Source organism: Oratosquilla oratoria, chromosome 11 (assembly GCF_046742065.1).
Source record: "Oratosquilla oratoria isolate Oo_2021 chromosome 11, ASM4674206v1, whole genome shotgun sequence".
NCBI lineage: Eukaryota > Metazoa > Arthropoda > Malacostraca > Stomatopoda > Squillidae > Oratosquilla > Oratosquilla oratoria.
The window spans coordinates 19,533,978-19,560,549 of record NC_134787.1 but is presented as its reverse complement, the minus strand read 5'-3'; the positions used below and the strand labels follow the sequence as shown (position 1 = coordinate 19,560,549).

The 26,572-nt window shown below is 38.6% G+C and overlaps 2 protein-coding genes across 5 annotated transcripts in view; one reads left to right on the top strand and one right to left on the bottom strand.

Moving 5' to 3' along the window:
* The window catches only part of Cpsf160 (cleavage and polyadenylation specificity factor subunit 1), a 70,129-nt gene extending 68,471 nt beyond the window's left edge, over nt 1–1,658 (top strand). For all 4 annotated transcript variants that reach the window (XM_076192383.1, XM_076192382.1, XM_076192384.1 and 1 more), the window contains one exon: nt 24–1,658. In XM_076192383.1, the coding sequence (XP_076048498.1) occupies nt 24–232 (209 nt within the window). In that variant the 3' untranslated portion in view covers nt 233–1,658. The remainder of the gene's footprint in view (nt 1–23) is intronic.
* A 105-nt stretch (nt 1,659–1,763) lies between these two features.
* Nucleotides 1,764–24,974, bottom strand: LOC143029627 (ER degradation-enhancing alpha-mannosidase-like protein 1). The gene is made up of 10 exons (XM_076192386.1): nt 24,653–24,974; nt 17,014–17,190; nt 16,662–16,833; nt 16,231–16,414; nt 15,652–15,826; nt 14,849–14,969; nt 11,724–11,894; nt 11,456–11,626; nt 11,047–11,208; nt 1,764–10,024 (listed from the first exon to the last, which is right to left on the bottom strand). The coding sequence occupies exons 1-10, from the start codon at nt 24,925–24,927 to the stop codon at nt 9,932–9,934; spliced, it is 1,701 nt and encodes a 566-aa protein (XP_076048501.1). The 5' UTR covers nt 24,928–24,974; the 3' UTR covers nt 1,764–9,931.
* Nucleotides 24,975–26,572: the final 1,598 nt, after the last annotated feature.

Sequence of the window (26,572 nt, the reverse complement as noted above, 5' to 3'; positions counted from 1 at the left end):
ATAAATGTATCTCTTTGTTCCAGGCTTAAATCCAAAAGCGTCTTGTACGTTCAGAAGTCGTGTAAAATTGAACACCAATCCAGCAAGAGGTGTACTTGATGGGCAGCTCATCTGGTCATATCTCCATCTTACACTTCCAGAAAAAGAAGAAATTGCTAAAAAGATTGGCGCCAAAGTGGATGATATTATCGAAGATCTTATGGAGATCGATAGAATGACCTCACATTTTTAAGACAGGGACTATGGAAACACTAGGAGAGCGTTGATAGTGTCAATGACCTGGAGTACTTCAGGTCTCTTGAGACAACAAAATGTACTTCTCCAAATTACATTTGTGTACTCATTGTGCTCACAGGGAAGATAAAGGTTGAGAGGTAGGAATGAAATAAGGGCATACATTATTTATATATTATATTTAGGTGATGGATAGGTTTTTGGATGTGTGATGTGGGTGTATTCTTTGAGATGGCGTGTTGGTATGTATGTATGAATATGTATGTGTGAGAAAGACCCTTTCCCCCTTATAAAGGGGGTAGCCAAATCAAAGCACACATCATCATTGCAAAGAAATAGAACATGTTCATCAGCCCCTTACATCCTAGCATCTCGGACATGGCAAAGAACTAGTGCAGAGATGCAGTAATAGGATGTTTCTTTATTATAATTAGTTTTGTAGAAATTAGAACTGGAGTTGGATTGATCACATCATTTGGATTAGAAGTGGAAACATGGTTTTACATTGAACAGTGGGAGTTCTAACCAACATTAAAAATCGTGCCACAAAACAATCACATTGTGATTTGAATATTGTAATTAAATAACATAAATGTCACTCTTTTCAAAAGGTCTTTTGCTATGCATTTTGTAATAAAAAGAAAGAAAAAAAAATACATATGCCAAGGGCTTTTTCGTCTTTACAAATGAGGTAGCTAAAGCCAAAGGCATAAATCCACTCCCACCAATTTCATCCTCACATATTCCACTTCCATTCACCACCCCTCCCTCCCTCTTTTCATGGGTCCTGCTGGATGATGGGTCATCCCTGCATCTCGCCCACTGCCCTGGGTCAGAAGCAATGCAACAAGACACAACACATCCACAGTAAGGCAGGTTCATTTAATTGGCAACCCCGTCTCTGTCCCCTCATGCAGAAAAAGAAAAGATGGGGAGAAATTCCTTTGGGCTGCATCAAAATATCATTCACACATACTCCCTCACCTCCAAATTAAAATTAATCCATATAGTAAAGGGGTTATTTGCATCCTGTCATATTGTACCATAGACATCCCCTCCCTTCCTCAATGGGGAACCTTGTGGAAAACTCTACACTCTCTTTTGCCACAGAGGCATGGCCTGCCTTCACTCACATATCTGAGTGGGTACACAGAATAATTCATGATTCAGTATAAGGTTAGCATGGCAGGAGCGGTTTGGATTACATTTGTGTAGGTGGGTGCATGTATGTTTGTTTTCTCTCTCAGAACAAGGCAGCAGGCATGCCTGATTGGGCGCAACACCCATTTTTGTGTTCCCCTTGTGCATGAAACAAGAGTGCTCCCTGAGCTACCCAAGGCTCCTATGGTAAAGGATATTCATACAGTATTCTGTTCTGTTTCATTTAAACAACTTGGAACTGAAAATAAATATTCATAAATATTTTTAATATATATTTATCACTCAATATCTTTGGTGTATTCTTGTGAATTTTATTACTTCCACGAAAAAGCATGGTCACTTCTACATGCAATGGTAAATGAAAAATGTTTACTGATTGGATTTATTTTTAGTAGTAATACAATGACAAGGATGAAAATTAAAATAAAGAATAGTACATAGACTTTCAGATGTGTTGCAGAGTACTGGGAATTTTATTGATTACATCTATGTTTTTGTGTGTTGAACACACTGTATGATGAATTCAAGGAACATAAAAACGTCTTCCATGATGTCAGAAAATTACATATGGTGGATGTGGGAAGACTTACAAGAGGGAGTTCTAGACCTGTCTACTGGTAAGGAACAATTCAGCAAAGATTGAACCTCTTTTTGGTACTGGTATGAGCACCTCTTGAGAGTGTTGTACCTACAGATGAGTTTGATGATGAAGAATGGTTACTACTTTTACTGGGAAACTTACAAAGAGATCTTCATGGAAAGGGATAAGTACTTACTCATGATGGGCCGAGTATCTTGGTTAATGGATACCTAATCAAGATGAGGTGAAAACTACTTTCGGACTGACAAAACATGCCGGTGAATTGTATCACAGTCTTGTTCATCCCTAGTGATATTGTGTCATACTACTAACATCAGCATGAAGACCAGTTACTGTTTATTGCCATAACTTGTTCCAGCTCAACGTACAGAGGAGTAAAATGTGGTAAGAATCTGTATGTACTACAAGTATGCAAGAAATAAATATTTAACTCAAAGATGGTGAGCAACAGTAATGGGTATTCTCTGGAATGACTCATAATAAAGTTGCTTGTTGCAAACTCATTAGTTTGTTATAGTTCTCTGATGTACAAATAAGTTGTCAAAGAAGCATTTATTCTACAAACCCGGTATTTTTGTCACCAGGGCATTGTATTGTTATGTGAAATAAATGGGGATGAAAGCTGGATTACTGGGAGCAGTGGTAGTTTAAGAAATGAGATAGGGAACTGCAACTACATGTGACAGCATCAACATGCACAACATATCTCATGTTGTCTCAAGATATAGCAGCTGTAGCTCCTTGGAATGTCGTGCATGATGCTAACAGATGCTTCTACAGTATCCCCATTTCTTCCCAAGAACTGCCAATGGCTGGGAGGTTGCGTGACAAGTGAATCAAACATCATACAATTTATGGGGAGAAAAAAATCACTATCTAAACTGGTTACAATGCATCTGTTTGAGAGGTGAGTAGCCAGTACAGGTGTTTATATAATATCTCAAATATCAAAGATACAATGGAATGCAATAATGCTCATGACTTGCTCATTTCATGTTAAAACAGTTAAATACCAATTGCGCAATGGAAAATTGTTAGCAACATACTTGAACAAACCTGAAACTACAAAAGTCACTTGTCAAATGCAATTTACATCCTTTGATATCAATTATTCTTGTTTGAATTATTTCAAAATGACCTCAACCCTCATGTGGGGATAGTAACACTATTCATGAAGTAAAATGGACAGCAAGCAGCTACTGAACTGGAAGAATGACTGCTTACCATCAGTATTACTTTCTGTGGAAGCAAAGAATTGAGCACAAGTCAGAAATGGATAAGATGCTTTTAAGCATCTGTTAGGGATGCAAGAAAATCTTGTCATGCCTGAACTTGACATTGATGTCTAGTTTAACATCAAGGTACAATATGATTTTCTCCCTGTGATTATAGTACTAATTTCACAGATAATGCTCTCTTAAAGATGAAGGCCATGGGTCATCTACAAGGGAGATCAGGGGCAATGTAGTGATCTTGAAGATATACACAGATAACAAATCTGCCTTGCCAGTTATGTTGGTTGGTCTTGTAAATACGCCTTGCACTACAAAGAGAGCTCATTAAATTACCTAAAAACAATTTCACATAATAAAATAAGCTAATGTAGATTTAAAGTCATCCTCATTCCATTAAAGAAAATATATATATGTATATTTTATAGAATCTTTTGAATTTATACAAAAAGGTGCAACAAGTTCTTCCGATTTCTTTTTTTTTTTACGTTGAGGAAAGAAAACGGGGATAAATTTTATATATTTTAACTGAAAAATAAACTGTTGAAAAATTTTCTCGTAAAAAAAACAAAACAAAAAAAAAGGCCAATAATTTTTTTTTTCTTTTTTTCTGTGAAACTGATTGGGCTCATGACAAGGATAACTAGTGGTCTTTTAGAGATGTCAAACGTTACATTTTGAGCTTCCCAAACCCAAGAATAATTCAAGAGGCAAATTCTTAAGTCTGCAAAACTCAAGACAAACTTACAACAGTGGTGCTTTTAACATCAGCCTTTCAAATGACAACTTAATTCAAAATATGCTACCATGCCAACATTAACCCCTTCACTATAGTAACATCCCTTCGACGAACATAAAGTACCTGGCATTATCCAGAATGACACGACTACTGGAAGTATTAACTGACACAGACTGCTACCGCAATATTTCTGTAGTTGAAGAGTCATCAGAATTTGGCCAGAAAAAATATGCAAAGTATGCCATAATACAAAAGGGGTTGCACATGACAAACAGTGCATAAGGTGGGAATCTGTGTTTACATTGTCTTTTGTTTGAGATTGCTCATTCATCACTTCAAGGGCACAAGATGAAGCACTTGAAAGTTTATTTGGGAACTAACATAGTGATAGAAATCAAAGGAACATGTAATGGGATTCTACATGCTGCATTTGGAGGATAAAGTAATCAACAATTCAGCCTTACTCTACAAAATCACAAGACAGCCGATATGCCAGCGGAAGGCAACAGCAACTCAAAATCTCTTTGCCAAGTTGTGGCTGAGCCGGTGGTTGTAGCTGGTTTCCTGGTGGATGTGGGTCTTATGAGAGAATCGAGGCAACGAATTGAATCACTGGTTGATTGTAAGACAGCGATCAAATATTGTATGACAAACTCTGAAATGGATATGACTAATTTTAAACAATTTATACTTTAGGAGTCAAGTTACCATATAGAGTAGTCAAAGGAACGTGTGAACTTTTTTATTAATATTATTTTCTATGGATTATTGACAATAACTGTTGCCTCTAGTCTCACTGGAAACTGTAACTCAACAGTGGCTGGCCCCCTCCCTGTGTGTTGTATTACTGTAGGACTATTTCTACGTCACTTGTTTACAGTTGTTGTTCCTAGACTGTTTGGCTGAGCAGTCCCTAATTCCTGAGGAATGCTACGGCTGGAACAGTTTTCCCACAAATCCCTTAGGGTATGTATTGTGTTGCTGGCATGCACAATTGTGTACTACAATGCAGTCTTCCATAATGTGTTGTTTAGTATGGGGGAGAAGTGTTATATCCTGGAAAGTTCTCTGTGCCGTGGTTATCCAGCCTCCTCTGGTAACTTAGAAGGGCTGGATGGTGGCCACATCACAGCCTGGCCAGGTGGACCCTGTCCTCTTGGGGGGGGGAAAGAGGATTCAAAGGGATTGGCTTACAGTAGTAAGAAGAGGGGGACAGTCACCGATTGTCAGCTCTCCTTGTATGAAAAGATGGAGGAAATACAGTTGATGTTGACTGAGAGAGATCCTGGGTGCGGTTCAGAGATTGAGTGTCAGCCTCTTGGGGCTGCACCTTCAGATGGAGGTGACGGTGTCTGACAAGTTTTGAAGATGGGCAGCGGGGAGACGGTTCTGCTACTCATTTTGCGGAACTTCCACTAGCAGGTACTTGTCACTGGTCCCTTTCTAAAATTACTCGTTATTCTTATTTGTGATACTCAAATTCACTTCACACTTCCGATAGTCAAATTTAAATGGATTGACAAGGACATTTTTGGATTCATAATTATTTTTATTATTGAAAGCTCATGTATATAGCAGGTAACAACAAAACTGACACTATAGGCTCTATATTAATTTTGCCATTTTTTTTTCTTTTTTCTTTTTTTTGAGAGTACACAAAACACTGTTATACACCTTTGAAACAAACATCCTAGTGAAGTACCTATAAATGTGGGGTTCTTAAAACATATGCACAGCTTGGGCTCAATGATTAGCTTATTCTAGGGTCGATGCTGGTATTATACTTGCTTTAGCTTTGCAGCACAGTAACTATTTTAAGTATCGAAGAATATCCAACTTAATTTATAGTTACTATTGTTTAGCTGGGATGGGTGAAAGGTGGGTGTATGCCCTGACTAGGCTATTCCCTTATAGGGAGGAAAGAGCCTTTTGGTGCATGTATGTATATATTGTTCAATTGGTGTGAAATATTTATGTTTACGAGGATACCTGGATATAACTGCTGAAACAGCTTTGAAAGTGTAATCCTCCGTGACTAAACTATTTTTGTTTATGATAAAACTAAATGCAATTTGTCTTCTTTTTTTTCATTTTTATAATAGAAAAATAATTTTTTTCTTTTCCTGGAAAAGTGACTCATTACCAAGATTCTCTTAATCATAAAATGAATATGCTTCCATTGAGAAAATGGAGAGAAGTTGAATCTCATATTTCAGTATGGCGACTATTTACCTACACTTGAGCAGATACAAAAACCTTTTGATTCACTTGCTACAAAGGAAGTGGGATGCTGCTCACACAAAGATCACCTGACCTGCATCCCTATCCACTCATCACACGACTGATACTGGAAGATGTGACACGATTTGAGAGACTGGATGACGAAACCCGAGTAATGGCTCTGTTTCGGTACTAAACAAGCAAGGAATGTACTTGAATTGCATGTTCACACTAGTTAGCAATTCCAAGAGTCGGCTTCTAAAGGCACCTGGATGCATAAGGCACATTGACAAGAAAAGCTCAAGAGGAAATTCACAGTGGCACAATCTTGTATGTCTGATCATTTACATGCTGTACTGAAATTTGTGTCTTGAACTTTTGGAAATTGTAATTAGAAAATATTGTTAGGCCACAAGAGAAATTAGGGAGTGACAGCCACAAGGATGCTTTCAGTAAATCACTTCAGGTTTCTGTGTTGGAGTGTAAATTTAAAAAAAGTGATGGCTTTACAAATTGCTTGCTCAAATAAGATATTGCAAAAACCTGAACTATACAAAAGTTCATTCCTGAATCATATAATGTTTGGTTATGATACTGCTACAAATAAGCTACAGAGACACTTTATGAAGGGAAACATGGTTTTGTGTTTGAGCAATTTCAGCTGATTGAAAGTCATGTCCAAGAATGTTAGATAAATATGATGAGGGTTCTTTTACAGCAATTAAAAATATTAACCTTCAGAAAGAATTAATGGTTCTACGAGCTCTATACAAGATTATTATAAAGTTACACTACACTGGAATCAAACAAAGAAAACTGTTGCTGATTACTTGAAGGCCACAGGTCTTCTGCAAGAGGCACCAGAAGCAACAGACCAATTCAATTGGTCAAACATAATATTACAGGCTTGAAAAAACTAAAGCATTTAAGGGCTCTGAATATAAAATAAGGGTTCTGAATGAGTTGTATGTGAAAGTGCAAGGCCAGTGTTCACACAATAAATTTATCTCGCAACATGAGAGATCTGGAGCAAAGGATTTGTAAGTCTCAAGTCAATGAAACCAACATAAATATAATGATTTTTTGTTCTAGAGAAATCTGTTACTTTCGCCTTTTATCTGGCCTAAATTTCAACTACTAATACAGATAACTCACATTTTACACAATAGCATTGCACTTGAAATAACATGGCCAAAAATTATCATTTTCTTTATAATTTACACACTCAATTTAAAATGTGATGTATTAAATCAAATCTAGCTGGTTTAATTTCCTAGAATGGCCACAAGATGCCATTTTCTTCATCCATGCTATGTTTCAAGTGACAAAATGTTTGCCTCGTGCTCTCCCACCATATTACTATACTGCATCACCTCACCTAAATTTTCACATTATTTTACTATGGCTCCCAAGCATCCTTCAACCTCTGTGGCTGCCACAATCCCCCAAACATATGAAGTCTTAGGAATCAAAACAGCTCCCCATATATTTTTGTATGGAAAACAAACTTCACATTACACAAATATCACATTACAGGATGCCATAATGCATCTACTGCATAAATCTAGAGTTACCTGTACATTCTAAATTTACTCCACAAACTACATACAAGATTGTCAGCTGTGACTATGCAGAAAGGGACTACGGGACGAGCAAAAGTCAGAGTCATAACGAGGTTGAGATGAAAAGGCAACCTCTTGAGACAAGGGTCTGCCAATTGTACTGAACCACAGCATAGGGAAGTTAAGGATTCACGTGGTAATCCCAGCTGTTGCCACAGATGGATTGAGAAAAAAGGTTACACAAACTGCATAGACCATCCCTGATTTTAAGGAAGTAAACTGTACAATTGTTTCTGCGATACCTCCATTTATCACATTCTTTTCCACCGAAGCTTAAATGCCTATCAGTTTATGTAAACAGACTGGATGTGTCGTTCGATATATCCACCAAAACCAGTTTCATCCCTTACCATAACAAGTTATATTACTGTCACTCAATTTTTGGACCAGGAAGATTTTTTTTTATTTTCTTTTTCTTAAAAAAATTACTTTCTTCATCCCACACAATATCTCACTACCTCAAACCACATTCATTTATAAACTCTGTACCTTTCTTGAAATAATATATGCCACTAAGTTTCACTAATTTCTTTGCTCCCAATATACACACCACAGATTTTGCTCAAACTAATAACAGAAAATGTTATTCAGCTGAGAAATGGCCCCTACAGTAAAGAAGCTAGGGTTTCTGTTGCATTTTACCTTTCATAAAAAAAAAAAAAAAAAAAAAAAAAAAAAAAAAAAAAAAAAAAAAAAAAAAAAATCCCAACTTGGCTACACTCAAATATATGTCCATATCACTGCCCAAGTTCTCAAAAATCTATAAACACCCTCCTCCTCAAGTAAATTAAAAAAAGTGCATTGTTTTTTAACTGTACTCACAAATTGCTTTGAAAATGGTGCAAAAATTTACACAACCCACGCATGAGATTAATGCTTCACTTAGAAAAAAGGTACCCCCTTCTCAACTGTTTCTAAAAAGAAGAATTATAATTGAACCCAAAATATATCTTTCTTCAATACATATTCTGAAAATGCAAATTTTCACATTTGGCTACACACAATACCTCTGGGAAAATATGATCTTCCCTTGAAATTCCACTAGTCTTGACCCTAAAACATGTCTAACTCCTCCTTAAGATGTTCCCAATATATGAACTCCCCTTTTCTAACCCCAAAATATCTTTCTTGTACCATTTCTAATTCCTAAGGGTTTCTGGAAGGCGGAAACTAGGGCACCTGACAAGCTGATTCTAACTCCAAACTATTTACTCTTTCTTTATGTCAGAGCCATATGACTTGCTCCCATTGTAGTTAAGAAAAAGTAACCACGATTAATCTTGTTCACATTCCGACACTTTACTTCATCTGATCCTGACATGAACTATGCAAATTGTAACAGATTGAAGTAAATGATCAAGCAGTCATGGACATCTAGGCATCCAACTTCAAGCAATGATGAGTAGTAACAGATTCTTTTTTTTTGTCAGGATCTTCAAGGTTTCTCGTACTACATATCGGGCACTCCTTGTCTTCTCGTCCAACATCCCACTTTATAAGAGAAAAACTTTCACAAAGCATTTGCTACAACACAGTACCAGCAGAGTTTAGGATTTCTTTCAATGTTCAATCTCTGGGTATTCTGAAATAGTATTTACAAAAAGCGATTTCTGAAATGCAATGTTATATACAAATGTACTTAATTAGAAACTTTAAAAATTGCAGTTAAAAATGCAAGTTCTCAAAAATTATCTCACTCTACACAATTTGCCCAATCTGTAGAAAATTTTCCTGTGTTAACTGACGCATTAAAAGAGCTGACACACTGACTTGTTACCTCAGTCTAAGGCCCTTATTCAACCGAGGTGAAATGCATAAAAGAAGAGGAGCCAAGTCCCAATTTCACTGCCTATATCACATTCACCCAAAACACACACATCTCAAATATACCAAGACTTAGCCCTTTTCTTTTCATTTCACTAAGTCTACCAAACACGCTAATATTGTTTGTCAAATGTTTGCCAAATTCCAGATTCTGAAAATGTCTGCGAATGGAGCATTTTGAATTCCAGTTCTTCTTTCGGGGACGTACAAATCCAGAGAAAATAAAAAGTCTTGAAACTAGAACTAATTATTCCACTCCCTTGATTATCCATGATGTTGACTAAACATCCGATATATGTCATAATTCTAAACCCAAGACTGATGAGATCTGTGCTAAGTAACGGCTTTCGAGTGGAAGATGGTGAATGTGCTCCTCATCAATCGCATTACACTGAAAAACAAAGACAAAACGTAACTTCACTTGAAATTGTTATTCATGGGGAAAAAAGTATCCATATATACTTGTAAAGAATGGATAAAATAGCAGAATGCTGAACCCCATTTTGCTTATCATTTAGCTGTTCATGAAAACAAAGGGTAAAAATATTGGCAGAGAATAATATGTAAGAACAAATGGATTTATGGAACTATTGTTAAGTTAGACCAGGGGTTACAAAGCTTAAGGTCCTTGATGTCAGTTCATGTGGTTTGCCCTCACAATGTACATGTCAATTTTTTTTTTCTTCTAAAAATTTTGTATTGAACAAAATGGTAATGCACCTGCACTCATTATTCTCTCATTTATCTGGTATGCAGTGATAAGTTTGGTGACCCAAGTGAGACTAATAAATCTCTTTTTTTGGCTTTTTCTGGATGATGGATCATCCCTGCATCTTGCCCATTGCCCTGAGTCAGAAGCAATGTAGCAAGACACAGCACATCCTCAGCAAGGCCACTTCATTAATTGATGACCCCCTCTCTCCATTCCCTCATGCAGAAAAAAAGAAGACAGGGAGAAATCCCTTTAGGCTGCATCAAAATTTCATTCACACATACTCCCACCATGTATCTCTTCCATGTATCACAGCATCATCCATACACAACCATTCTTCACTCACCCATATCTTCTGTCTTCTCCCTTCCTTCCTCAACAGACATTTCCCCCTTTCCCAATGCCCCTTTCACCCCATCCATACATCTCATCCTTGGTTGCTCCATCATGTTCATTCCTTCCACACCTTTTTCTTATCTTTCTTCACTCATTCTTTCCATGTATACAAACCATCCGATACTCCTTCATCAACCCTATCTCCCAACTTCCTTTCCACCCCCGCCCTCCTCCTCACCTCCTTGTTTCTCACTCCATCCAGCCTAGTAACCCCTACTATACTTATCAGGCATTTCATCTCAAACACATTTAAAGAAAAGATGAAGAAGGAAAATACATTAAAATGCTTACATCAGAAAACTTACGTTAGCATCAGTGATGTTTGATAGAACTACTGACGGTTGTCTGTGAAGGTTCTGTTCCCAAGCCGGATTCCTGAGCCAAGGTGCTATGGGCAGCAGGTGCCCTTCTGTCGTGAACATGTAGCGACTGTAGTGCTGGTTCACAGGGTTGTCGACATCAAACAGCTGAAGAAATGTGTCACAGATTATCAATGGTGATATAATAGCATGTGATGCTCTTGGTATATGTGACAGTAGTAACAGCTGGTGACGGGTGGGGATGGGTACATGCCTTAGGTGCTTTGTCATAATGCAGAAGAAGGCTATTGGTATAGAATATTAATTGATATGTATTGGAAAAAAAAAAAAAAAAGTAACTCCATCATTATAAAATTCCACCCACAACACCCTCCAGAAATACAACTTCACTGACCAGGTACAGATATTTGCAAGTTTCTGAGAGGAAGAAGGATTCCATTCGGTCTTCTAAGGTCATGTCGAGTACGGAGTGAACTGTAGCATAGCCACATTCTGCCTTTGTTAAATTATTCAGTGAATAGAGAATGTCTCGACCAACATGGAGATAAAATGGATTTTTGGTTGCCTGAAAAAAGTTATAAAAGTCCAATGACAAACATAAATCATTCATGACTTGTGGTTTATTAACATAAGATTTATAATGGCTCAATGTTAAACCATACCTGGTAGAGCAGATATGTTGACTCAACTAGCTCTGGCCGTAACGGGTAAAATGATACATCAGGAGAGACTCTCTGCCAATTGAATCTCTCAGGCAAGACACCGTATTTCTTCCAAATGGTGTAGTAGAGAGCATGTGAACAAATAGCTTCCTCTACATCACCAGACAGTACCTGAAATGATACACATCTATCAAAGATGTCCAGATGGTACAACTGCATTATCAAAGGAAGAAAAGAAGAAGAGGGAAAAAAAAAAAAAAAAAAAAAGTGTAACCTCAAAAGTTCCTTTACACTACGAGTGTTTGATGAAACCATGGAGATGGAGGGAGAAAGAGAGAGAGAGAAAAAATAATAATGAGTGCCATTCTACCAACACTCACCAACTGTCACTTGCGCAGATGTTTGGGTCCCGGACATAAACCCATACATACATACATATACCAAGGCTTTTTCCCCCTTACAAGGGAGGTAGCCGAAAAGGAAAAGGCATAAAATCATTCCCACCCATTCCATCCCTGAATACACTCCACATACCTCCACCCTCCCTCTTATCTTAGCACTTTATATATACATATATACATATATACATATATATATATATACATATATACATATATACACATATTACATACATATACCAAGGCTTTTTCCCCCTTCCAAGGGGGGTAGCCAAAAAGGGAAAGGCATAAAAACACTCCCACCCATTTCATCCCCACATACACTCCACACCCCTCCCACCCTTCCTCTCATCTGAGCACCTCCTGGATGACGGGTCATCCCTGCACCCTGCCCACCGCCCTGGATCAGAAGCAGTGTCGCAAGACACAGTACATCCACAGCAAGGCCGCTTCATTTAATCGGCGACCCCCCCTCTCCGTCCCCCTTTGCATATAAGGAGAGGACGGGAATTAGCCCAGGACATAAAACACCACCAATTCCTGAAGCAGGTTTATGTCCAGGGCCCAAATGTCCCCATAAGTGGTGGTTGGCCAGTGTTGGATTAAAAGACCCAGGTGTATTTAAAGCGAATGGTTCGAGGTACAGGTGGGACTGTGTCAGGGATGTGTCATGTTGCCATGGCTGTTCAATGTGTCCATGGATGGGGTGGTGTGAGAGGTATACGCAAAGGTAATGGGCAGGGGACTGGAGATGGTTAAAGAAAATGTAGAAAAATGTGAGGTGAGTCAGTTATTATTTGCTGATGACACTGCGCTTGTGGCAGGGCCAGATTAAGGGAGTTAGTGATAAAGAGTGGGAAGGTACATGACAGGAGAAAGTTGAAGGTAAATGTGAGTAAAAGTAAGGTGATGAGATTTACAAGGGGAGAGGATGAGAGCAAGTTAGAAGTAAGTCTTGAAGGAAAGAGGCTGGAGGAAGCGGATAGCTTTAGGTATTTGGGGTCACATGTGGCAGGAAAAGGAGGAATGGAGGTGGAAGTAATCTGTAGACTGAGAGAAGCAAGTAAATGTCTTCGGGGGATTAAAAAGTCATGAGAAATAGGCATTTGGGAATGGATGCAAAGAGATTATATGAACTGGTGATTGCATCGATGGCACTGCATACAGCAGAAACTTGGAATTTAAGAGAGGCAGAGAGGAAAAGCTTAAATGTGTGAGATATAATGTCTAAGAATTATGGTAGGGGTTACAAGGTTGGATGGAGTGAAAAATGAGGGGGAGAGTGGGAGTATAAATGGTGATGGCAGATAGGGCTGATGAAAGAGTATTGACATGGTTTGAACACATGGAAAGAATGAGTGTAGAAAGGTTAGTAAAAGAGGTGTGGGAGGCAGAGGTGGATGGAGAGAATCTGAGGGGATGACTGACAATGAGATGGATGGATGGGGTGAAAGGGGCATTGAGCAAGGGAGGGAGAAGGCTGGAGATAGGGGTGAGTGAAGAATAGTTATGTATAGATGATACTGTGATGCAAGGAAGGGAGGGGGCAGGGAATGGGGGGGTAGGGAGCAGTTATGTGTGAATGATATTTTGACACTGTAATGGGATTTCTCCCTGTCTTCTTTTTTTTCTGCAGGAAGGGACAGAGGGTAGGGAGGGTCAGCGATTAAATGAAGCAGCCTTGCTGTGGATGTGTTGCGTCATGCTATATTGCTTCTGACCCAGGGCAGTAGGCATGATACAAAGATAACCCATCATCCTTGAGGAACTAAGATGAGTGGGAGGAAAGGGTGGTGGAATGGGTGAGAGTGGGTACTTGCCTTTTGGCTTGGCTACCTCCCTTGTAAGGGGTTAAAGGTCCTTGGTATACAGAGATATTTAAATTTATTTTATGTCTTGTGACACTGCTTTTGACCTAGGGCAGTGGACAAGATGCAGGGATGACACGTCATCCAGGAGGTGCCGAGATGGGAGGGAGGGAAGAGGGTAGTGGGGAGTGGAGTATGTAGGGGATGGAATGTGTGGGAGTAGTTTCTGTGCCTTGTGTCTTTTGGCTACCCCTCATGTAAGGGGGAAAAGAGCCTTTGGTACATGTATATATGTATTAGGTGCTGAGATTGTTGAGGAAGGACGGGAGAGGACAGAAGACAGGGGTGAATGGAGAATGGTTGTATATGGAAAATGTTGTGATGCATGAGGTGGAATGGACGGGGGAATGGGGGGTGAGGTAGGGTGTGTGAGCAAAAATTTTGACGCAGCCCGAAGGGATTTCTCCCCGTCCTCTCCTTTATATGGGGGGACGGAGAGGGGGGGTCGCCGATTTAATGAAGCGGCCTTGCTGTGGATGTGCTGTGTCCTGCAACACTGCTTCTGACCCAGGGCAGTGGACAGGGTGCAGGGATGACCCGTCATCTAGGAGGTGCTAAGATGGGAGGGAGGGTGGAGGGGTGTGGAGTGTTTTCGGGGATGGAATGGGTGGGAATGATTTTATGCCTTGTCCTTTTTGGCTACCTCCCTGGTAAGGGGGAAAAAGCCTTGGTATATGTATGTATGTATGTAGGTGCCGAGATGGGAGGGAGGGAAGAGGGTAGTTGGGAGTGGAGTATGCAGGGGATGGAATGTATGGGAGTGGTTTCTGTGCCTTTGTCTTTTGGCTAACCCCTGAGTAGCGGGGAAAAGAGCCTTTGGTACATGTATGTATGTATTATGTCTTCACTCTCACCTTACCTGCATTCCTGCAAATGCAGCCTGCAGCGAATCTATCCATGGTGTGTGGGTTCCTCCACTTTTCATGTCCACATTAACATAGAGAGGATGATCTCCCACACCTGAATTGCAGTGGCGACGTCTGTTGTAACAAAATTTAGAAGTCAGGAAATTCTCTCAAAATGGACTGCCTGGTAATTCATAGTTTAAAAAATCTGGACTGGACCTGACCCAAGATTTCCCTATCATCTTTGACTGCATTTCCTACAACTTTTCACAAAAAGAGAACCGACAGCCAAATACCCTCTTTTAACCTCTTCAATATGAGTCAAATACTCATATGCACATTAGGCTGCCTGATGTATGATGATCCATCACAAGATGCACATTATAAAATATAAAATTACAGCTGTTATACACATTCTCTTTCACCCAGAATTTTTATAACCGCAGAAAACATGATCAAGCCTGTGTACAGAATACAGGGGTCACTCAGCTACAACCACAAAATAAATATAATCAGGACTCCAACACTGGCATCCTAGTATATCCACTCGCATCTTATGATGCCTACATAGGTGTCATCATATTCTAGGGGTTAACTACCTCCAACTGGCAATAAAGAAACAGTCTCATACTAATGCAACATAGACACAAGTCCAAAGTTTCTTCCTGGAGACATCTACAAGAAAGCCAGCTACTAACTCATTTACTATTAGCCATTCTCCTTTCTGGCTACCTTCCTTGCCTAATTTCACTTCCTTTATTGCCTTCAAAATATTTTTCACTATAAACAACAAGAACACCAGAAGAATCAAACTTACCCCCTCCTCATATACTGCTTGATGATGGTATAAGTTTCATTAAACATTGCATAGTCCTCTGCTTCTCCAAAAAGGATGTACGCCTTCAGCAAGTACTCATAAAAGCTGTCAATACCCGCACCTACTCCACTCATATGGTTCATCCATGCTCCACTGTTGACATCCACCACGTTTCCTGTCACAAGTAAATGTGCCGTTTTAAAATTTAAACGAGATTTTGGAAAGCATTCATATTCAATTCTTCACAAATTTTCTGGTGATAAATACAAGACTTAATGTGTAAAATGTGTCATAATCAGTGTAATCTAAAGAACTGTACTCATTCAAACACTTAATAAACAAGTCTCATGGTTTAATATGAAAATACAAGCCACCATGATAAAAGTGAGGCAGGAGCAGCATGGGGTTGATTTAATAATATAAACAATGGCTATCTACCTACAGACCAAAGGTGTTTTCCCCTTTATATGGTAGGTAGCCAGTGACCAAAGGCAGTTGCATACAATTGTATGAAAAATATAAACATATTTTTGGGTGCACATTGTTCACCCACCTTCATGAGTCCTTTTGCATCCTTACCAAATAATCCTGTTTTTGAGTGTCTTAATTTCCAAAGGACCCTGTTTGCTCTTCTTGCTGCCATTTCGTAAACAGGGTCCCCTAGGAGTCGACTGAGGACCCCAAATTCAACAAGCAGGGACCCAGCACCTGCTGTGCAGGTGTCAGTTCGGCCATTCTTGGGCACTCCAGCTCGTAAATTCACCTAGAATTGAGAATATAAATTAATGGGCAATGAAGTGCTTTATGTTATAAGTATTATGAAGATTACTTATAGAAATATATTTGTACTTCTATAACCATGCAAATCTTCAGGAAAAAAAAAAAAAAAAAAAAAAAAATATATATATATATATCATGCTTTTGATGATTTTTTTTCTTTAAATATAAAAACAGATGATATGTACATACATACAACCTCTCATGCAACCAAAATATCTTCCAAATCTTACCCTAGGATGTGGAAGCCCAGTCTTGGAATTCTCAAAGGCTGGCAGGAGACGAGATGCGAGATCAGATGCCATTTCTAGGAGTTCATTGTCATAAAATTCTGGTTCTAAGTCCCCAAAGGTTTTATTTTCATCCACAATTAACAAATGTGCAGAAAGCAGAGCACCGAGTAATCTGGAAAAAAAGGGGAATTTTATTTGTCTTAGGCAGCTTGCACATATACTTTAAGATATACTTCTTTATTAACTTGTATATCCTCACATTTTCAATGCAATATTTCCTTTGAGGACAAAGCAATGCTCACTGACAATGAAATACTACAATAGAAGATATATTGTAAAACTACATACACACCTTATATTGGCCTCAAACACCTGGACTGTGGAGTCCACATCAAAGGAAACATTCTCTATAACCAATTGCGCAGCATTTCGGAACTCTTTACTGTCCCCCAGTACTGCCAGGGTGTCCAGTGTATCAATCAGCGTAAGAGAATAATCTCCAAGAATGTCGTTGATGTTTATGTTGGATCTGCAAAAGATAGATCAATTTAACATAGCATAGTTGGGAGATGCTCCATATAGTTTAAAATCATCCCCAAGGACCATAAAATTTTCATAAGAAAAATAAAATGGGAAAACCTGTTACTACCAGATGCAAATTACAATTTTACCAATTTCTCATGTTCACTTACTCCTCCAAACCTGTAGTCCATGAACCAAGAAGTAAAAATACCATTCTTGTTTCAGGTTTTCATTAAAATACAACGTCTTACTACCTCTCCCTCCACAAGTAACACTCCAGACCCTAACGGCTAACCCTGCAGCTGGAGCTTACCCTTTACTCAAGCTGGTTCTCTCCAAATCTTTGGAAAACCCATGAAAGCAATAATCAGGAAGTACTGCCTGAAATACAAAGTAAAACCATTAGAATTAGGTTGACAATGGGTGATCAATGGGAACTAACTAGCTATGTAACTACTTGTACATGCATGTACTGTAATGGTGCTTGCAAGGGTATGAGTATTGGGACATGGAAATCTGCTTCAGAATACACATTACTTTTACCGATATATTATTTTTTCATCAGTTACAAAATATTTTCCTATGGTTGAATGTCAGTACGGCCATATATATTTTTTCAATGCTTTCATACGTTTATAACTTACAAAATAAAGGATTCCATTACTATAAGTGACTACTATCACAAAACATTGTGGTGACTATTGCATGCATGAAAATAAGTCTTGAAAGTCTTCTAAATAAAATGAGGAGCCATGAGTAAAATTGAAAAATACCAATTATCAAACCAGCATCTACTTAAAACCCTTTCAGTAATCTATTTACACTATGATGATAGGAATGCAAGTAAGTTTGAAGTAAGTTTAACACTATGAATAAGTAGTTTAACCCTTTTGTTGCCAAGTGACTTTATTCAGCAAAAGGACGGACACAAATCAAGAAATCAGGTTACAGTACCTTAAGACATAGAAACCTGATACAGTAAGTCCTCCTTATACGGTAATTCTTTATCCGGTAAATTCACAGTTATGGTATTTGGTAATTACTACCCTTGATTCTATTTATGGTAAGAAAAATCAACAGATATGGTATCCGCTTGTATTTTGAAGAGGAAAGAGCAGGGAGAAGGTATGTCTGCCATATCCTATTATTACATTTTATAATGGGTTCGGTATACGGTAATTTCAATTTGTGGTAAGGTTTTCAGGAAGGCACATGTACCGTATAACAAGGACTTACTGTACATACATACATATACCAAAGGCTTTTTCCCCTTCACAAGGGAGGTAGCCAAAGTTATAAGTCCACTCCCGCCCATTTCATCCCCACATACTTGCACTCCCATTCACCATACCTCTTTCCTTGGCTCCTCCTGGATGACAGGTCATCCCTGCATCTCACCCACTGCCCTAGGTCAGAAACAATGTAGTAAGACACAGCACACTACTTCTGACCCAGGGTAGTGGGCGAGATATAGGGAAACTTGGTAATTAATATAATAATGTGAATTTAGGAAAAATGCATCCAAGGTGGCCTCCTCCAAAAGCTTTGATAAAAAAATGTCAATACTCATAAGAAAATGATCTGAAAAAGGTTTAAGAAACCCAACATTTAAAAAAAGTCCAATCTATAACATTACAAAATGCTAAATGGTATTGGTAAAGTCATTCTAGGGGACTTGAAAAAGAAAGAAAATCTACATCCAATATCCCCATGAAGGGGATTGCCAATCTATCCATCACTGGCTGCCCTATCTAACCTCCAAAACCAAGATGGAAGAAGAGAGTAATTTCTTTTTCTATGTTCTAAGAAAGTTAGTGGAAGAGGTGATAAAGTTTGGAGAGGAAAAGTAGACAGGAGAAATAAATGAAATTAAAATCAGAATTCTCTTGAAGACAAGTCACTACTCATACAGACTAATTGTTTGACTCAACCCCAGGGGTGTAATAAAGTCCTAATAGAACTGACTACATAAAACAGCTTAGGCTAATATTGCTACCTAAGCTTACATATATACATTTTCTATACTCTCAATTAGTGAAATCCCTTCACCCATTCCACAACATACATATACCAAAAGGCTTTTTCCCCCTTACAAGGGAGGTAGCCAAAAAGAAAAAGGCATAAAAACAATTCCCACCCATTCCATCCCTAAATACACCCCACTCCCCTCTACCCTCTCTCTTATCTTGGCACCTCCTGGATGACAGATCATCCCTGCATCTTGTCCACTGCCCTGGGTCAGAAGCAGTATTGCAAGACACAGCACATCCACAGCAAGGCCGCTTCATCCCCCCTCTCCGTCCCTTCATGCAGAAAAGGAGAAGACGGGGAGAAATCCCTTCGGGCTGCGTCAAAATTTTCCCACACATACTACCTCACCCCCAATCCCCCCACCCATTCCACCTCATGCATCACAATATCATCCATATACAACCATTCTCCATTCACCCCTGTCTTCTGTCCTCTCCCGTCCTTCCTCAACAGACATTCCCCTCTTCCCTAAAGTCCCTTTCACCCCATCCATCCATCTCATCCTAGGTCACCCCCTCACGTTCACTCCCCCCACATCTGCCTTCCATACTTCTTTTACTAGTCTTTCTTCACTCATTCTTTCCATGTGTCCAAACCATCCCAATACTCTTTCATCCACCCTATCTCCTATCTCCCTTACCACCCCTGTTCTCCTCCTCACCTCCTCATTTCTCACTCTATTTAGCCTAGTAACCCCCATCATACTTCTCAGACACCTCATCTCAAACACATTTAAACTCCTTCTCTCTTCCTCTCTTATGTTCCATGTTTCCACCCCATACAGTGTTGTCTGCACAATCACTCCTTCATACAATCTCCGCTTAGCCTCTATTCCCAATTGTCTATTCCTCATTACACTTTTTAGTCCACCAAGGCATTTACTCGCTTCTCTCAATCTACATTCTACCTTCACTCTACCCTTTCCTGCCACATTTGCACCCAAGTATCTAAAACTCCACTTCCTCCAGTCGCTCTCCCTTAATGCTCACTACCAGTCTGCTGCCACTTTCACCCCTTGTACATCTCATCATCTTACTTTTACCCACATTTATCTTCAACTTTCTTCCTTCACACACTCTCCCAAACTCTGTCACCAACTTCCTCAATCCCTCCTCTGATCCTGCTACAAGCGCAGTGTCGTCCACAAACAACAGCTGGCTCACCTCCCACTTTTCTCCATTTTCTTTAACCATATCCAATCCCTGACCCACCACCTTTGCATTTACCTCTCGCACTACCCCATCCATGTATAAGTTGAATAGCCAGGGTGATATAACACATCCCAGATGAAGTCCCACCTTTACCACAAACCATTTACTCTCTCCATTTCTAATCCTGACACATGCTCTACTACTCTCATAAAAACTCTTGACAGCTCCTAGAAACTTTCCTCTTATCCTGTATATCTGCAAAACCTCCCACAGTGCCTTCCTGTCTACCCTGTCATAAGCCTTTTCCAGATCCATAAAAGCCCAAAAAACATCCTTACCTTTTCCTATAGCTTTCTCACATATCTGTCTTACCCCAAAAATCTGATCTACACAGCCTCTATCTGTCCTAAATCCACACTGTTCCTCTCCTAATCCGCTCAATTAAAGATCCTCCCATAAGCCTTCCTGACTACAATTACCAAGCTAATCCCTCTGAAACTACTACACTCACACTTGTCCCCTTTTCCCTTGTAAAGTGGAACTATACGGGCACTCCTCCAGTCCTCTGGCACTCTACCCTCTCTCCAGCACACATTAAATAACCTCACCAGCCAATCCACCATCACTGTACCTTTATACATTCTGCATGGCATCCATCCAGACAAGGTGCCTTACCTGCTCTCATCATCTTAACAGCTGCCTTCACTTCATCCTTCCTTATTTCTCCTCCATTTTCCTCACTCATCACGGTCATTTTCCTAGCACTTCCCACTGCAACTATCTTTCCTTCCTATTCTCCTTCACATTAAGCAACTCCCTAAAATACTCTACCCATCTTCCCCTTACTATCTTCTCTTCCATTATCATCTCTCCATCTGCACCTTTTACCTTTTCTTCTCTACTTGATCTCCTCCTCTTCCTCTCTTAATTTCTTTCCAAAACATCTTTTTATTACTTTCAAAATTTTCTGTCATACTCTTACCCCATTTCACATCTGCTCTCCCCTTTGCCTCCTTTACTTTGTGCTTTACTTCTTTTTTCTTTTCTATGTACCTCTCATATGACTCCCTTGTCCTATTTTGTAACTAATCTGTGAAAGCTCGCTTCTTCTCTTCTACAACTTTCTTCGTTTCCTCATCCCACCATTCACTACCCTTCCTTCTATTTCCTCCCATCCTTCTTGTTCCACACACCATCTTTGCACACTTTGTGATTCCCTTCTTGAACCATCTCCATTCCTCCTCCACTCCTAGTTCTACTCTGCATCTACATTGTAGCTCATTTAAATTTGGTGAACATTTTAGCCAAACTTTGAAATGTGACAACAAACGAAAGAACACAAAGACTGATTACATGTAGGTGATGATTCATCAGCAGCACTATCATGGGAAAGCCCTTTCCTGTGATGCCTCAGGAGCATGACCAAGCTGAACAAGTTAAACATTCCTTGGCAGTATTAGATTTAGGCATAAACTCTACTACTTAGGTCCACACAATCCATGGGGGGCTTTGTGTATTTATTTGGATCAATTGTAGAATTTCCCCCAACATGCACTTGGGGTAGAGGTTGCTGGGGTGGACATTCTACAGTTGATTATCATGGCTTGTGATACATAACCTAACCTGACCTTAATTACTATAGCTGATTAATTATAGCTCATTATACATAACTTGACCTGACTTAACCTATGTTAGGGTGGAGAATCTACAGTTGATCAGTGGGGGGGAAGGGGTTGGTTCTACGATTGAGTACAGTGGGGATGGAGATTCTACAGTTGATAAGTGTGTGTGGGGAATGCTACAATTGACCCATTTTTTTTATTCTGAGGGGGTGGAACAGTGTTATGTGGCTTTTCCGTGTATACTGTTGTTTTTGAAATAGGTTTATAGTGACTTTTTAAGTTTAATTTTAAAATGGCCCCATATGTAACTGATTAGCACTTTAAATATGGTATAATTTTTGGCACACAAGATTTTTCTTCTAACTAATGCCAAATTTAGCCAGCATAGAGGGATCTTCCATGCAGTAAAGAGTTAAATAGTACCTTACACCTAAATTTTCTCTGCTTTTATGTTTAATCTTTAACAAGAAGCTTCAGAACTTTAAACAGTTTAAGGCCTTACCTTGTCTACATGTGGCACAGTTCCTTGGTCTGACAATCTTCAAGATCAGTGCCCAAAGGGTAATGCTACAAATCACTAATTACTTTTGGTTTGTTGTTTCCATTAATAAATCTTCTAATTATTTAAACTATTTAACTTTTCATTGCCCATCCATGATAAAAAAAAAGTATAACTGGTCAGTTGAGGGAAAATTTACACAACAATTACAATGAATAAAAAAAACTTGTACATGTTTACCTTGATTATTGAAAAATTTAACTTTTGGTAATTGTGATATGAAAGAGCATACAGTGTCCAGGATATTTGCAGTCCTGTATTTTGTTACACTTGAAAGTTCTATATTCATGTACTTGATCTGGTTGCTAGAACTCACATAATTTTCCTACATGGTTCTGTAACAAAATGAATCCAAGGAAAGCTATATTTTGGTATCAACCCATTGACAGTAGGCACTGTCTCTAGCAGAACAAAACTGCCTGGAGTTAGTGAAAACAAATAAATAGAAACTAAGAAACACACACATACACTAATTAGAGAATAAGAGATGGGACCCAACAAGCAATGCTACTTTCCTGTATACTACAATTAGGTAAATACATGTATACAATGACCAAGGGCCCTTTATCATTTCTCTGGGGAGTGAAGAAATCAAAGCACACATCTACACCACATACATTTATCTACCTCTCCTTTCACATCTATTAGGGGATGAACGGTTGACCTATCCCCTCACTAAACATACAAAAGCAAAGTAATAATATTTGTTAACTATTATGTTCCACTGACAGGAAACCTGCAACTTAACAGGTGCTGGCAACAGTATTTCAGCCCTCGGTAAATGTTCAGTTGTGTACATGGACGCGATATAGCAGTAGAAAATTAATCATTAATTTTGTAAATTATGTATCAACGTAAAATGTAATTTTCTTGGAGGAAATAAAAAACAAAAAAGTGGTTAAACAGATTCCATTAATAATGAAGTCACGCCGGACAAATGGTACACCATGTTTGTTATGATAGATGCCGATGTTGAAGAAATGAAAGGATGATAAATTCATCTAACCTAACCTAATGTGTATTTAGTAAATCGGTACCTGTAATTTAAGGTCAACCGGATTGTCGTCGTCGTCGTAGTCATCATGGATGTTGGTGGCCTGTTGATTCACTCTTTCTGATTGTGGGGGTATATAGGTTTTTCATAGCTTGAAGGAATGCATGGATTTCAGCTCCATAGCATTCCTTCAAGAATATATACCTTGCGAGGTACTGGCAGAATTACCAAGGGCATACACTAGGCCTCAACTGGACCGGGCAGACACTTGACAAATGATAAGATAGTATCATAGTGTCCTCATCCTATGCTAGTGACTTTGTTCATTAGTATATTTGCTTGTAGCAAGGTATTTTTTGTTTTTATTTCCGCCAAGAAAGTCGCATATTACGTTCATGTATTGTAATTTACAAAATTGATATTTAATTTTCTAACACTATATCACATCCATGTACACAACTGAACAAATACCTAGCCCTCTCATAAATATCTCTGAGAGAAGATTCGAGTTGCTGCATGTATTATACTAATGTAGAATGGCTTCTGTTTCACCAGTGCATCAGCACAATACAGCTTTATGGCTTACCCTATATGTAAATGTGGAAGACTGGGGGGCTAACCTAGTAAGAGATTCAGGTATGTTTATGGTAGTATGCGGAGGGGAGGGAAACAGTTGCAAGCCAACAGCTGTAAGTCACAAGGAGGAAGAAATACAGTCAAAGGTGACAGAGATTGAGATTGGTCTGCAGACTAAGTGTCAATCTTTTGGACTGGATGTCCTTACTGAGATGGGGAAGTCAACAGGTTTCAATGACAGGTGGCAAGTAGATGATAATCTCAAAGTCAAACATCTATTTTTCAGGAACACGGTGATGGTTACATGGTTACGGTATGCAGGTACCTATAGTTGGTCGTGTTTGCTAAGGAAATGGGTATATATGTAGATATTATCTTATATAATTTATTTATCTTGTGAGTCCTTGCAACCAGAATACGGTACATGTGTGACACCAATACATATCACATACATATGTAGGAAATTGTTGTATTTTGTACAGTGACTTGTAGGTACTCCTTCAGTACACAATTAACCTAACTTTCTTTGTACCCACGGGTTATCGTTGTCTCGCCCTCGTCCTTTGCAGAAGACTGGATTAAGCTCATCCTTTGGGTAAGCATATTTCATGTAGCTCTCGTATCCAAAATAAAACATTTTCTTCGTCTCCTCCAGCAGCCGTAGGCGTTCTCTGTCTGGCATCCCTCCATACCTTCTTTCTAATGCATCCAACGGTCTCTTGAATATATTAAACGCGCATTCGATTATGCATGAATGTAAAAACACTATTGTTAATGCATATTTAATGAAAAGTAACCTCCGCCGCACCATAATACTTCCACTCAAGTACAGCTGACATGATAAACATTAGTCCGACGTGTCCGTACATCTGATAGAAAAGTTAACAATGTATTTATTGTTATTATTGTTTCATAATTGCAGTGAATCCTACTAAGAAAATTGAATTGAGCTTTATTAATGGTTTCATTTTTAAAAATCTATAATATTCTATATATGAATCTTAGGAAATTGAAACAAACTAACACTAAATATCTGATATATAGCAGCTGTCTCTGTCGTGTATTGTGGTAAGTTTAATCTTAGCGATTGTCATGTCATTGTTCTTATAAGTTTTCTTCATTTCACAATAAAATTATGCTACGTAGACCTCCAATCTTTATTTGTTAAGTATGTAGTTAAATGCATGATGTTAATTAATGTACAATAAGACTAGAAATGACAAATAAACGCATTACCACGACAAGCGTCAGCCAGTGCTGCCAGATCGAGTTGCCTATTTTACCCTAAATTCGCCCTTACATTACCGTTTGCTTTAAAATTACTGTTTGTAATCTATTTCTTAAGATCATATATATATATATATATATATATATATATATATATATATATATATATATATATATATATATATATATATATATATATATATATGTAAGAAATATCACCATAATGCGCACAGTAATGAAATAGAATAAAGTATAGGCTAATGTATTTTAGTGTATAACTAAGCACGTCAGTCATCAGATTGAGGTGTGTTGATATAATTTCGAAATTTCGAAACACTAGTGTCGCTCTAAACATTTATTTTTGTGTTCCGTAGCAAGTAGCACTCAGAGTCAATGATGTGTACGTATTCTCATGGACAATATTTGGAAACTGATGGTAACAGGGCAATGGAAGGGATGGCTTTTATAAAAACAGACAAGGATCCAGTGCATTGAGAGATATAACCGATGGATCAGTAATATTAAAATTGCAGAAGCTGCAATGGTTTCTCAATGTAAAAGTCAAGACATCTTAGCCTCGTGTTTACAAGATCTTGTTTCTCGATAGAGTGGCATATATGGAGTTATACAGTTACCAGACCACTGAAGTATATACCTTCTAAGGGAAGAAAATTAACCGGGTCTCTGATTTCCACCTTTGCTAGTTCTTGACGAATTTTAAACGGACCCCAGTGCAGAATCCCTCCACTGTCTCTTTTAATAAATGGCTAAACGTCTGTGGGTTTTGCAGTGGAAAAATTACCGTAGAATTTTTTTTCATTTCCACCCTGATATTGCTCAAATTATCCCAGATAGGGTAATTACTTAGCTGTAGTGACTATTCCTCACATGTAATAAGATATTCTACACTTTTGCTAAGTGTTGTTTTATCATCGAACTATTGTCCTAAAATAAGGCATACTAGACAACGTAGACTTGAGGTTTATTTTGATAAAAGTGTTCAAAGACGTACGTTGATATATCAGAGGCTGTGGGGCACTGAAAATACTGGAGACCCACTTCAGTAGCAGTTATAATGACAGGCGGGGATATAGCCAGGTAATAAAGTTAGGGGGACCAAGCACATAATAAAAAGCGCTGTAACACACCAAACAAAATTCAACTCGTTTATTACAGACTTTAATTTTGTATAATCAAAGTACGAGGAAGATAAGTACACAACTGTTATT